This window comes from Bos taurus, chromosome 11, assembly GCF_002263795.3.
Source record: "Bos taurus isolate L1 Dominette 01449 registration number 42190680 breed Hereford chromosome 11, ARS-UCD2.0, whole genome shotgun sequence".
NCBI lineage: Eukaryota > Metazoa > Chordata > Mammalia > Artiodactyla > Bovidae > Bos > Bos taurus.
In genome coordinates, this window is record NC_037338.1 from 1,749,354 (window position 1) to 1,763,028 (window position 13,675).

At 45.6% G+C, this 13,675-nt stretch overlaps 1 protein-coding gene across 4 annotated transcripts in view; it reads left to right on the forward strand.

Annotated features, from left to right (window-relative positions):
- The window catches only part of NPHP1 (nephrocystin 1), a 65,514-nt gene extending 52,221 nt beyond the window's left edge, over positions 1-13,293 (forward strand). For all 4 annotated transcript variants that reach the window (XM_005212298.5, XM_005212296.5, XM_005212297.5 and 1 more), the window contains 4 exon segments: positions 6,847-6,959; positions 9,070-9,143; positions 10,267-10,311; positions 12,372-13,293. In XM_005212298.5, the coding sequence (XP_005212355.1) occupies positions 6,847-6,959; positions 9,070-9,143; positions 10,267-10,311; positions 12,372-12,644 (505 nt within the window). In that variant the 3' untranslated portion in view covers positions 12,645-13,293.
- The last annotated feature ends 382 nt before the right edge of the window (positions 13,294-13,675 follow it).

The window sequence follows — 13,675 nt, forward strand, 5'->3', positions numbered from 1 at the left end:
TCCAATCCCAAAGACAGGCAATGCCAAAGAATGCTCAAACTACCACACAATTGCACTCATCTCACATGCTAGTAAAGTAATGCTCAAAATTCTCCAAGCCAGGCTTCAGCAGTACGTGAACCGTGAACTTCCAGATGTTCAAGCTGGTTTTAGAAAAGGCAGAAAAATGGGAGATCAAATTGCCAACATCCGCTGGATCATCAAAAAAGCAAAAGAGTTTCAGAAAAACATCTATTTCTGCTTCATTGACTATGCCAAAGCCTTGGATTGTGTGGATCATGATAAACTGTGGAAAATTCTGAAAGAGATGGGAATACCAGACCCCCTGACCTGCCTCTTGAGCAACCTGTAGCTCAGGAAGCAACAGTTAGAACTGGACATGGAACAACAGACTGGTTCCAAATAGGAAAAGGAGTACATCAAGGCTGTATATTGTCACCCTACTTATTTAACTTATATGCAGAGTACATCATGAGAAATGCTGGGCTGGAGGAAGCTGGAGGAAGCTTAAGCTGGAATCAAGATTGCTGGGAGAAATACCATTAACCTCAGATATGCAGATGATACCACCCTTATGGCAGAAAGCAAAGAAGAACTAAAGAGCCTCTTGATGAAGGTGAAAGAGAAGAGTGAAAAAGTTGGCTTAAAACTCAGCATCCAGAAAACAAAGATCATGGCATCTGGTCCTATCACTTCATGGCAAATAGATGGAGAAACAATGGAAACAATGTCAGACTTTACTTTTTTGGGCTCCAAAATTACTGCAGATGATGACTGCAGCCATGAAATTAAAAGATGCTTACTCCTTGGAAGGAAAGTTATGACCAACCTAGACAGCATATTAAAAAGCAGAGACATTACTTTGCCAACAAAGGTCTGTCTAGTCAAGGCTATGGTTTTTCCAGTGGTCATGTATGGATGTGAGAGCTGGACTATAAAGAAGACTGAGCACCGAAGAATTGATGCTTTTGAACTGTGGTGTTGGAGAAGACTCTTGAGAGTCCCTTGGACTGCAAGGAGATCCAACGAGTCCATCCTAAAGGAAATCAGTCCTGAATGTTCATTGGAAGGACTGATGCTGAAGCTGAAATCCAATACTTTGGCCATCTGATGTGAAGAGCTGACTCATTTGAAAAGACCCTGATGCTGGGAAAGATTGAGGGCAGGAGGAGAAGGGGATGACAGAGGATGAGATGGTTGGATGGCATGACCAGCTCAATGGACATGAGTTTAAGTAAACTCCAGGAGTTGGTGATGGACAGGGAGGCCTGGTGTGCTGTGGTTCATGGGGTCACAAAGAGTCGGACACGACTGACTGACTGACTTGCAGGATCCAGAAATGTGCACTCCTTGTAGTGTCCACTGTGGGCCTTGGGACCTACCAGTAGGACTGTGGCCTCAGGCAGGCTGTCCCAGAGACAGGCTGTGGGCACGGAGAAGCCAGAGGCCCGGGCCTTGCTGCAGAGCCGTGGGCTATGGTGCAAGGGCAGTGCTGTGGGTTCAAGGTGAGAGGCTGGGTTCAGGTGCGCCCTGGAGGTGGACCTTGAAGTGGGGCTAACTGTGCTCAGGCTCCTCTCCCTGACCTGCCTCTCATAGTGGGTGGAAAAAGAAGGCATTAATGCTACCGATGGGGCTTCCCCAGTGGTTCAACAGTGAAGAATCCGCCTGCCATGCAGGAGATACTGGAGATTTGGATTCTATCCCTAGGTCGGGAAGATACCCTGGAGGAGGGCATGGCAACCCGCTCCAGTATTCTTGCCTGGAAAATTCCATAAACAGAGGAACCTGACGGAGTCCATGGGTTTGCAAAGAGTCAAACATGACTGAGCGTGCACACACACACACACACACACACACACACACACACACAATTCTACCAGCCTCCTTCTCTGCTCCAAAAGTCTACCCCACCTCTGTCCGCACTGCCCAGTATTTAAGAACTTCATCTTTTGAGACTTCCCTGGCAGTCCTGTGGTTAAGACACCACACTTCCACTGCAGGAGGCACAGGTTTGATTTTTGGTCAGGGAACTAGTCCCACATGCTGCAAAAACAAAAACAAAAACCCCTTCATCTTTGTTTAGCCAAATTTCTCTGCCTGAAACAGAAAGGACAGGGGCTCTTTTTTGTCATGCCAAGCCATACACCAGTGTGGGCAGAGCTGAGGGCAGGAAGCCCAGTTGCAATCTGTATCAGTGCCCAGTTTCCCCAGCATCCTTCTGGCCAGCTTCATCCTGCCCTCTCATAAGCCAGCCGCGTGCCCTGTGTCAGGAGCAGGTGATTAGTGTGGACTCGTCTTTTTATTTATGTATTTTTGGCTGCACTGGCTCTTCACTGCTGCACACAGGCTTTCTCTTCTCTAGTTGCAGTGCATGGGCTTCTCATTGCTATGGCTTTTCTTGTTGCAGAGCAAGGGCTCTGGAGTGTGGGCTCAACAGATGTGGTTACCAGGCTCTAGAGCACAGGCTCAGTAGTGGCGTCCAGGCTTAGTTGCCCCACTGCACTTGGGATCCTCCCGGAACCCACGTCACCTGCATTGGCAGGCGGATTCTTCACCACTGAGCCGCCGGAGAAGCCCTGGGCTCGTTTTCTTGACCAGAGAAGCGGCCTGGATCTCCTTTTACAGAGACAACTGTGATTGTGTGCGCCCTCAGCTGAGACAAAACAGGGAGCAAACGGATCCTTGCCTTTCACCAAGACTTGGCTTTCTGATTCTGGAGCTGTTTTTTGATGGGATGTAACTTGATGCGATTTGACCAAATGCATGCTTTTTCTCTCTCTCTCTGCTTTATGACTTTTAATTTTTTAAATTATTTTTAAAATTTTTTTTACAGTAAGTCCTTCTTGGTTATCCATTTTAAACATAGCCATGTATACATGTCAACTCCTAAACCAAAGGCATGTTTTTAAACTCCTGATGAGGGAAAGCCCTAAATTTAGACCCAGGCTCCCAGTGCAAACCCTGGTCTATGGGGATAGACTATATGCCTGGGTATAAATTTGCTATAAATTTATTTTCCTTTGCCTTTTGATGTATCTCATCTTTTTTTCTCCTTTACTTCCATTGTATTGTTGCTAAAAATAAAGGAAATAGTAGTGTTACTTGTGTGTGTTAGTTGCTCAGTCGTGTCCAACTATTTGCAACCCAATGGACTGTAGCCCGCCAGGCTCCTCAGTCCATGGGCTTCTCCAGGCAAGAATACTGGAGTGGGTTGCCATTCCCTGCTCCAGCAGATCTTCCTGACGCAGGGATTGAACCAAGGTCTCCTGCATTGCAGGCAGGTTCTTTACCATCTGAGCCCCCAGGGAAGCACCAGAAAGTTACTTGCCTGGGGCCTGTTATCATGTTTATTGTACTTCTGCTGGTCTGTCTGTGAGGTCAGAAAGGTATATCTTTACTTCTTCAGCTTAGAGCTTTCTGGCCATCTTGGGTTTGGGAAAATCAAAGAATTTCCCTAAAGGAAACTCTGATAAAGAGCCAGCAGCATTGCTTTGTGTTATGGTGAGGTGCCAGAAGGAAAGGAGTGCCCACACAGTGGGCGCTGAAGGCCTCTCCTACAGGCTGGCCGCAGCGCTTGCCAGATGGAGCAGGTTGGTCTGGGAGAGAAGGGGAGGGGAGAATGGAAGGAAGGTTCCACCCCTTCCCCTCGCAGAATTAATGGCTGTTTTTCAGCGTGAGACGAGTTTGGGCATGCATCTGAAACACTGCCCACATGAGCCGCAGAGCAGAGGGTGGGGGGTAGGACAAGCCTTGGGAATCACAGCGTGAAAACAGGAAGGCCTGTGGTGGCATCAAGGCAGCTGCCATGTTCCTCTGCAGCCAGTCCTTGAAATCTAGGTCAGGTATGTACAAGATCAGAATTTTAGCAGGGTTGGAAAAAGATGATTTCTGACTCTGTGTACCAAATGTGGTATATGAATTTAAGTGTGGTAAGAGAATCTATCTTGTATTTTTGACATTTCTAGAAATGCAAGAGTTATAGAGTGGTCAAGGTTTCTTATCTAAATTATGTGAAACTCCCCGTGGGGGTCACATTCATTCTGTTCTCTTCCAGCTGGCTGGAAGGCTGGGTGTTACCTGTGTGATTAACTTTGCCTTCTAAAATTCTCATCCTAGAAATTAGAATAAAGGATTAATTTCTGAAATTAAGATCTGCTCTGTAACGTGAGGTGGTTTTTCTTAGCTCAAAGACGTCTTCCCCTTTGATGAGAGCACACTTTTTGCCAGGTTTTTGAGATTCTTCATGCTTAGTGACAGAGTTCGTGTGTTTCTAAAAATAACCCTCAGAAAATGTATGTCTAGAATGATTGAGGACGTTTTCCCGAGTGTCTGCTAAGGTTAACTCCAGTGCTCAATGTCCCCACTGAGTGCCTAGCGTGCACCAGGTGTCTGGCTTTTAGATCATTCCTCCGGCTGTGTCATGTCTTGCTGCAGCATGCAGCATCTTCATTGTTATTTGGGATCTCTGTGGACTCTCCAGTTGTGGCACAGGCTTCAATAATTGTGGCATGTAGGCTTAGTTGCTCCGCGGCATGTGGGGGTCCTAGTTCCCCAACCAGGGATTGAACCCACATTCCCTACATTGCAAGACAGACTCTCAATCACTTACCACCAGAGAAGCCCCAGGCTTCAGGTTTAATATCCACATAGCTGTGAATTTTCCAGTTTTCCTTCTGCTGTTGATTTCTAGCTTCATTCCATTGCGATCAGAAAAGATACTTTGGGGGAAAAAAAGAAAGCATGCTTTATATAATTTGTCTTTTAAATTGTTAGGACTTGTTTTGTGCCCAGCATATGGCTATCTTGGAGAATGTTCCTTGATCACTTGAGAAAAATGTATATTCTGCTACTGAGCATATTCTGCGTATGTCTGTCGGTTACAGTTGGTCTACAGCGTAGTTCAGGTTCCCTTTCCTTACTGATCTGTCTGGTTGTCCTCCAGGCAGGAGAAGCTTGGCGGGCTGCAGTCCCCAAGGTCTCACAGAGTCAGACACGACTGCAGTGACGCAGCACTGTGTGCTGGCTGTTCTGCCCCTTATTGGAGGTGGAGTACTGAGGTCTCCTCTATGACTGTGGACATATGGCTCAGACGGTAAAGCGTCTGCCTGCAATGCAGGAGACCCAGGTTCGATTCCTGGGTCCGGAAGATCCCCTGGAGGAGGCAATGGCAACCCACTCCAGCACTCTTGCCTGGAAAATCCCATGGACGGAGGAGCCTGATAGGCTACAGTCCATGGGGTCACAGAGTCGGACAGGACTGAGCGATTTCACTTTCACTTTCACTTTCTATGACTGTAGATCTTTTTCTCTCTTCACTTCTGTCAGTGTTCACTTCCTATATCTAGGAGCTCTGATGTTTATTGTATATGTTTATAATTGTTATGTTTTCTTAATGAATGGGCCCTCTTATCATTACATAACACTTTAGTCTGTTTTGTCTGATATCAGTATATCTGAGCAGTATATCTTCTTTCTTTGTTTACTATTTGCATGGAGTATCTTTAACTATCCTTTTATTTACAACCGATGAATGTCCTTACATCTAAAGTGGGTCTCTTGTAGGTAGAATACAGTTGGATCCTGCTTTTAAAAAAATCTGTTCTGCCAATCTATGTCTTTGGACTGAGGGGTCTAACCCACTTACATTTAAGGTAACTGCTAATGGGAAAGGTCTGTATTTTGTCATCCATTTTCTGTACATTTTTTTTTCCTTGCCCCTCATTTCCTCCCTTACTCCCACCTTTTGTTTTTAATTGACTTTTTCACCACGATCCATTTTGATTCCCTTTTCATTACCTTTTGTGTATAGATTTTTTTCTTTGTGGTTACCATGAAAATTACATACAACATCCTAAAGTTCTTACGGTCTATTTTAAACTGATATCAACTTACCTTCAATATTGAAAGTTTCTTGTTCTCGAACACTTACTATGCACCAGACATTCCCTTAAGCTTTCCACATTTACCTCATTTTAATCTTTTTAGTAACCTGAAATGCAGGTATGACTATCTGTATTCTACAAATGAAGAAACCAAAACTCAAGGATAAAATTAACTCCAGAGCACATAGCTTGGAAGTAGCTAAGTCAGAATTCAGTCTGATCTGTCACACCCTCCCATGTTCCACCCAGCACTGTAAAAAGCTTGAACTCATGTTTCCTCTGCATTCATCACATCGCGTGGGGGTGGCAACATGGCTTTGTTAAAACTTGCAGCTGACTAGTCCCGTTCTTTCTAACTGATGACTTTTATTTTTTATTTGACATTTGACATGGATATATATGCAAACATGGAACAGAAAGTGTAACTGAAAGTTGTGACTTGAAAGTATATACATAAAAATAAAAGATTTTTGAAGTTTAACATGGCCAACTTATAGTTAATGTTATAGTTAACTTATATAACATTAACTTATACTTACCATTAAGGAAATTTTCCTTAACATTCTTTTCAATAATTAAGCAAAACTCAGAACTCTTCATTAGAGTGGTGAGTATACATTTAAAAAGCACAATCAGTTCAGTTCAGTCATGCCCAGTCGCTCAGTCATGTCCGAGTCTTCATGACCCCATGGACTGCAGTACACCCGGCTTCCCTGTCTATCACCAACTCCGAGAGCCTGCTCAAATTCATGTCCATCGACCTGGTGATGCCTCCAACCATCTCATCCTCTGTCTTCCCCTTCTCCTGCCTTCAGCCTTTCCCAGCATCAGGGTCTTTTCCAGTGAGTCAGTTCTTTGCGTCAGGTGGCCAAAGTATTGGCGCTCCAGCTTCAGCACCATAGGTTGGATCATAGGGGATTGTTTAATGAATACATTAAACAACGTGTTCTTTCTTCTTTAATAGTCTACTACCAGAAACATTAATCGGAAGCATGTGCTGCGTTCATTTGCTGATATTCTATCGCCAGATTCTTGGAGATGTTCTCCTGAAAGACAGGATGAGCCTGAACAGTGCAGGTGAGACGTCTCTGTAGTCCCCTTACTTGTAACAGTGCCCATGCTCTGAGTACATGTGGCCTCTGCCGGCCTGTGTCTTCTGCTTCTCATGGTGACAGCTGGAGTGAAGTATTCAGAAGAGCATCAGTGGCTGCCACTGGCTTCATATGCAAAGTCTTGTGCTCAGCGTGCGTCCTATGAGTTCAGTGTGGGTTCTGTTCTTTACCATATGCACTTTTCACATCTTAAATTCTGGAGACTTGAGATCCAAATTTCATATATAATCATATCTTTCCCTTAATGTCTTTAATAATGTTTTTACTGTGTGTTTGGTATACATATCTGCTTTTTGGGAAGAGAACAAATTACCCCCAGATGACTGGTTTTAATGCAAGAAGTTTAAACATCAGTAAAATTGGTGAGACCAAGTGAGAGGTATTCAGGGGTTCTGCATTGCAACTTTTTCTTCAGCTTGAAACTTTTCCCCAGTAAAATGTTAAAAAGTAACTTTAAAAAAATCAGTGAGTTGTCACACATGATTGTTCTTGGCCAGAGATTGGCGTGTGTTGTAAGAATTGCCTCTACAAAAGTTTCGTTTTATTGGATATTCTTTATTGAGTGGGTACTACACGCCAGGGCCCTGCCATGAATGAGACAGGCACTGTCATCCTTATCCTGGTGGAGCCACAAACTTGAAACACAAAATTATGTGAATAATCCTTTTTAACCTTAAATGTTTTGAACGGAAATACACAACAAGAGCGTACACTAGGAAAACCTGAATTAATGTGAAGGATGAAGGAAGGCTTTTCCAAGCAAGGAATGTGTAAGACTAGACCTGAGACAGGAGTGAGACACAAGGGGCGACGGGTGGGCTTGGGTCCCTTCTGGCCAGAAGGACCAGCATGTCTGAAGACCCAAGGCCAGAAGGTGCTGAGTGCACTGGAGGAGTGGAAGTTGAAAGCAGGCAGTGTGGCCGGAATAGAGTAAGGAGAGAGAACCCCAGGGTGGCGTAGCGCTCGTGGACAAACGAAGCTCGCGCTTAGACACGAGCTCTCTCCCGGGGACGCACTACCTGGGTGGGCAAGGAGAAATGGACCTCAGAGGAGCACCAGCCTTCCTCAGGAGTAACTGTGACTCTGGAGGAGCACCAGCCTTCCTCAGGAGTAACTGTAACTCTGGAGAAGCACCAGCCTTCCTCAGGAGTAACTGTGACTCTGGAGGAGCACCAGCCTTCCTCAGGAGTAACTGTGACTCTGAAGGAGGCACAGTTTAAGCCTTTCAGTCATCACATGCCTTTGAATTTGTTTCGGTGCCTCTAGAAAAACTTCCTGAATGACATGACGCCTTAAAGAGGATACGGCTTATTAGGTTTTTATAGGTAAGAAGGCTACTCAGAATTGTTGACTTCATTTGGATCTGAGCATCCAAATAAGCCTGGTAAGACTTAGAGGAAGGGTTTTTCTCAACTGAGAACGCAGGATCGTAGAAGCCGCTGCCTTGCCATTGTGGAGTGCCCTTCCTGGTGTGCGTCTTGGCACGCACCCTTGTTGACTGTGAAATGTGAGTATTCTCCTGCATAGCATGTAGGCACATGGCCATCTCCCGAGTCCTTTCAGCGTCACCACCACCGTCTGTTGGCCCCAGGCTGAGGTCCTTTCCGAGCAACGGGGTACTAGAGCCAGGCCTGACCTGCCCGTCCTCTGCCGCCTTTACTTTGGTGCCTCCTGGTTCCCGCTCAGCCTTCTGAGAGCATGGGTGCCTTGTAATTGGAAGACTCCTCTTACCACACCACACTTCAGTCATGAGGAGGGAAGGGAGGTAGGAAAAACACACAGAAAGAAAAATCAGGATTTTACGGTCTTACTCTGTTCAGAGCCACCTTACTCCCATCCGGAAGGCTCTACCTGATACCAGGCTCATTTCAGAACCCTAGGAGTGTGGATGTGGAGACAGGTGGGGATGGGGGGGACAGGTTCCAGCCCCCCAAGAGGTTGAAGTGGGTAGAGTGTGTAATCAGCAAATCATCTGGCACAGTAATTTCAATGATGAATATTTGTATTCATTCTGTTGCCATAAGTTATGTTGGATGAAGCTTATATAAAATCCTTCCTGTTCTTTTGATTTTCAGACTTAATTAGTAATCCAGTGCTGGCCACCTTCCCCAAGCTCTTGGAGGAGTCGGACATAATGGATGCACTCAGGGTGGGTAGTGTGCGTCATGATGGAGGCCTGCTGGGCCCCAGAAGGTCTTCATTTCATACTTTCGTGGAGCTAATTGAACTCTGGGTGTTTTATTTCTTTAAAGAAGCTTTTCTGAAACCTTGTGCACAGATTAGAAATATTTACTTGCAAATGAAAGTGAAAGTGTTAGTCACGCAGCCGTGTCTGACTCTTTGCGACCCCGTGGACTGTAGCCCGCCAGGCTCCTCTGTCCATGGAATTCTCCAGGCAAGAATACTGGAGTGGGTAGCCATTCCCTTCTCCAGGGGATCTTTCTGACCCAGGGATCGAACCCCGGTCTCCTGCATTGCAGGGGATTCTTTACTGTCTGAGCCACCAGGGAAGCCTGCACTTCATTCTGTCTCTCCCTGACCATTTCCTCACCTCAGCAGATACAATTGTACAGAAGTATGGTATTTGGCAGAGTTTTCTGTTTTCATGACTGTCTTACCTTAAAAGCTTAATGATACCTTACTGTTCAAGTGCTGTGTTGGTGCAGTTTGCATGGATATGTTAGTGTTTCTCTGATTCTGTTCTTAGTTTTTTTTTTAATTTTATGTATTTATTATTTTTGGTTGGGCGGGGTGCTTGCACCGGCTTTTCTCTGGTTACAGTGAGCAGGGGCTCTTCTCTAACTGCAGAATTCTCTAGTACCTGAGCTTCTCATGGCAGTGGCTTCTCTTGCTGCAGAGCACAGGCTCTGGCGTGCATGGGTTTCCGTAACTGTGCTCCTGGGCTCTAGAGCACAGGCTCAGTAGATGTGGTGCACAGGCGTAGTTGATCCATGGCATGTGGCATCCTCCCGGAACAGGGATTGAACCCGTGTCTCCTGCACTCCTGTGTTGGCGGGCGTGCTCTTTATCACGGAGCCACCAGGGAAACGTGTTAGCTTAGTGCTGACTTGTAGCTTGTGAAGGGTCGCTTGCTGACACATCCCGCCTGCTCCGTCTGGTTCTGGGTCCTTAGACTTGATGCCTAATAGAGACCCACTTGCTACGTGAGCCGCTCCTATACCTCGTGTTGAACCCTGATGGAAGCTTACTTAGAGACGTGGCAAAGACTTGCGAATACTCAGGTTAATCTAGTGTTTCTGTTTGCTTTTTAGAGTTCCTGGGCTGAGAAAGAGAGTACATTAAAAAGATCAGAGAAGGTAACGTGACGGTCTGCCCCGAACTTCACAGTTCTGTGCTTAGCATTCACTACACATCCTAATCACACGTCTTCTGTAGCTGGAGTAGCCACACTCATAATCCCCGTTGACAGTTCAACCATGTTATTATGGTTCCAAAGACTCCTTCCAAGAAGGGCATGGGTGATCGATTCTAAGCATTTAAAAAAATACTTGATTAACACAGTCATTGCAGACACATTTTTTTTTTTCCTTTCAATTTTTAGTGTCTTTATCTTCTCCCATGTTCCTTGGGGAGATTTTTTTTTTCTGTTTCTTTTTTATTTTTTAAATTATGAAAGTATGATGACACATTTACCGGAAACTTGGAAATATAGAGCAAAGTTACATACAATTTCACTGTATATTACAGTTATTTTTTTAAGTAGACAAATTAAGATTTTTAGTTGGTGTTTCAATATCAAGCTCTCAAAAATTAACAGAATGAATATGCAGGAAAGTAGAAGGATATAGTAGACCTGAAAAACACCATTAACCAGTTCAACATAATTAAGTATATATAGTTTTCCCAGAACAGTAGGCTACAAGTTCTACTCAGCTTCCCATAGACTATAGGAGACACTGGAACATAGCCAGAGACACAAAACAAGTACAAAAATGTCATGGTCTAAAGGTACTGAAATCATACAGACTCTGTTCTCTTGTGTTTCTAACTGTGGAATTATGTTAGAAATCAATACCAAAAATCTTTGAAAATAACCCACGTATCAAGTGCAACGTGACATTTACCGAGTCAGACCACTGAGTTTTATTGAACTGAGGGGAAGTTTCTAAGCCAAAATGTTCCAGCTGCCTATCAAATTTCTCTCATTAAAAAAAAAAAAAAATCCCTAGCTCTCAAAGTCCATATCAGGCCCAGAGAAGTAAGAGTTAAATTGGCATAAGCTGCACCTCACATTGCGAGCATGCGTGACTGCATCCGTGGCCCAGCGCGTGTCGTTGCCAAGCAGACTCGCAGCGATCAGTGTGCAGCGGCTGACTCCTCTAGTCCAAGACTGACAAACTTTTTTGGTAAAGGGCCAGAGAGTAAATATTTTTGGCTTTGCGGGCCACATGCTCTGTGTCTCAGATACCCAGCTCTGCCTTTGTAATGCAAGGCAGCTACAGGCGGTATAAACACCTGAGTAGGGCGGGTTCTGTGAGACTATTTACAAAAAGAGAGGGAGGTGGCTACGTGGGGCCCACGGCCCATGGTTTTTGGACTTTATCTCAAGGAACATGGGAGAACAAAGAAAGGCACTAAAAATTGAAAGGAAAAAAAAGGTGTATATATTGTATCCTTATTTGAGCTTCCATTCGACCCAAATTGGCAGGTTTAATGCTGTTCTCGGTCAGTAGTGGACAGGTGCTGGGCCTCAGGCCTGTAGAAGCGGCCTCTCCAGCTCCCCCTGGAGGGGTCGTATCTCAGTGCACACCGCCTGCACCCCTGCAATGCCCACCTGAGCTGTGGAGCTGGGCTGCCTGCCCTTGGGATGTCACCTGGCTCCTGTTCTGGGGGAGGTGGGCTTGACAGCACCTCCTTTACTCCTTGGGCTCTTTCTCTGGATTTCAGGCAGGGCCCTTGCTGTCCTCCTGTAACACCTTGAGCTAATTCGGTGATCCAGCTGGCTGCACACTGTCTTCTTAGTTCCATTTACCTGGACCCGCACCCTTGTCCCCAGAATTAGACTCCAGTGCCCCAGTCTCCTTGATGGAATGCGCGAGATCCTCAGTGGAGCTCAGTGGGCGCCCTGGCTTCAAGGAGTCCCTCTCAGACCCTCAGAGAGAACCTCTGAGGAGGTTCTATCAGGTTCAGCGGGGAGCTGATAGAACACCTCATTTGTCCCCGAGGTGACTCCTGCTGTGTCCACGTCCTGACTGAACAGCTGGTTCAGAGCCCGTTACCTGCCAGGCATCCCTGGCCCCTCCATCCCACCCCCTCCCTCGACGGCTTCTAGTTCACAGAGTCCCTGGAATGTGGCGCTTGAGAAGTAACGGCCTGGGTCCGCTCGCAGTGACTGTTGTTGCGGGTGTTTTCCCAGGGAGACAGGGAGCTCCTGAAGGCGGTGTTCCTGCTGGTTTACCACGACTGCGCGCTCCCCCTGCTGCACTCTGCGCTCCTGCCCCCGTCTAGATGGGCAGAGGAGGAGACTGAGGCTGCCCGGTGGAAGGGCATCGCCGACTTCCTTAAGCAAAACCAGGAAAATGAGGGCGCCCTCCAGGTTCTGCTGTCGCCAGAGGGGGTCCACGAACCTTTCGACATTTCCGAGCAGACCTATGACTTCTTGGGTGAAAGAAGAAAGAACGTAACCTGACAGCAGTGGCCTTTGACCCTCAGCTCCCCGCTGAACTTAACCGGAACTAACGTCCCATCACTTTTCCGTACAGCCACATTCTATAGGAAACATTTATCTGATAATTTGAATATGTGTCAGTACAGTAAAACAAATTTTTATAAGTAATATTGTATACGTTTAAAGAGAATTTTTTTTTTTCAAAAAACAACTGCTGCATTTCTTTTAAAATTGAGTATGGTTGAGTACAATGTATTGAGGATGAGATTGTCAGATAGCATCACTGACTGAATGGACATGAGTCTGAGCAAACTCTGGGGGACAGTGACAGACAGGGAAGCCTGGCGTGCTGCCATCCGTGGGGTCATAAAACGTCGAACACGACTTAGTGGCGGAACAACAGCAGCGTGGGTGATGTGAAATATGAGAGCTTCAGGTATACAACGCAGTGGTTAACAGTTTTTAAAACTTATGTTCTATTTAAAGCTTTATACAATACTGGCTATATTCCCTGTGTTGTACAAGATTTGCTTGCACTGTTTACTTTATACTTAATAGCTTTATCTCTTAATCCCCTATGCCTATCTTTCCCATCCCCATTTTCCTCTCCCCACAGGTAACACGTTTGTTCTCTGTGTCTGCTTCTTTTTTTAAATGGAAGTACAATTGATTTCAATGTTGCGTTAATTTCTCCTGTAGAGCAAAGTGACTTGTTTACACATACATATATACATTCTTTTTTAATATTCTTTCCCCTTACAGTTTATCACAGGATATTGGATATAGCTCCTTGTGCTATATTGTAGGACCTGTTGTCCATCCATTCTATATGTAATTTGTTGTTATTTACTCACTAAGTCATGTCTGACTTTTTGCGACCCCACAAACTGAAACTCCAATACTTTGGCCACCTCGTGTAAAGAGTTGACTCATTGGAAAACAGCCTGATGCTGGGAGGGATTGGGGGCAGGAGGAGAAGGGGACGACAGAGGATGAGATGGCTGGATGGCATCACCAACTCGATGGACAAGAGTTTGAGTGAACTCCGGGAG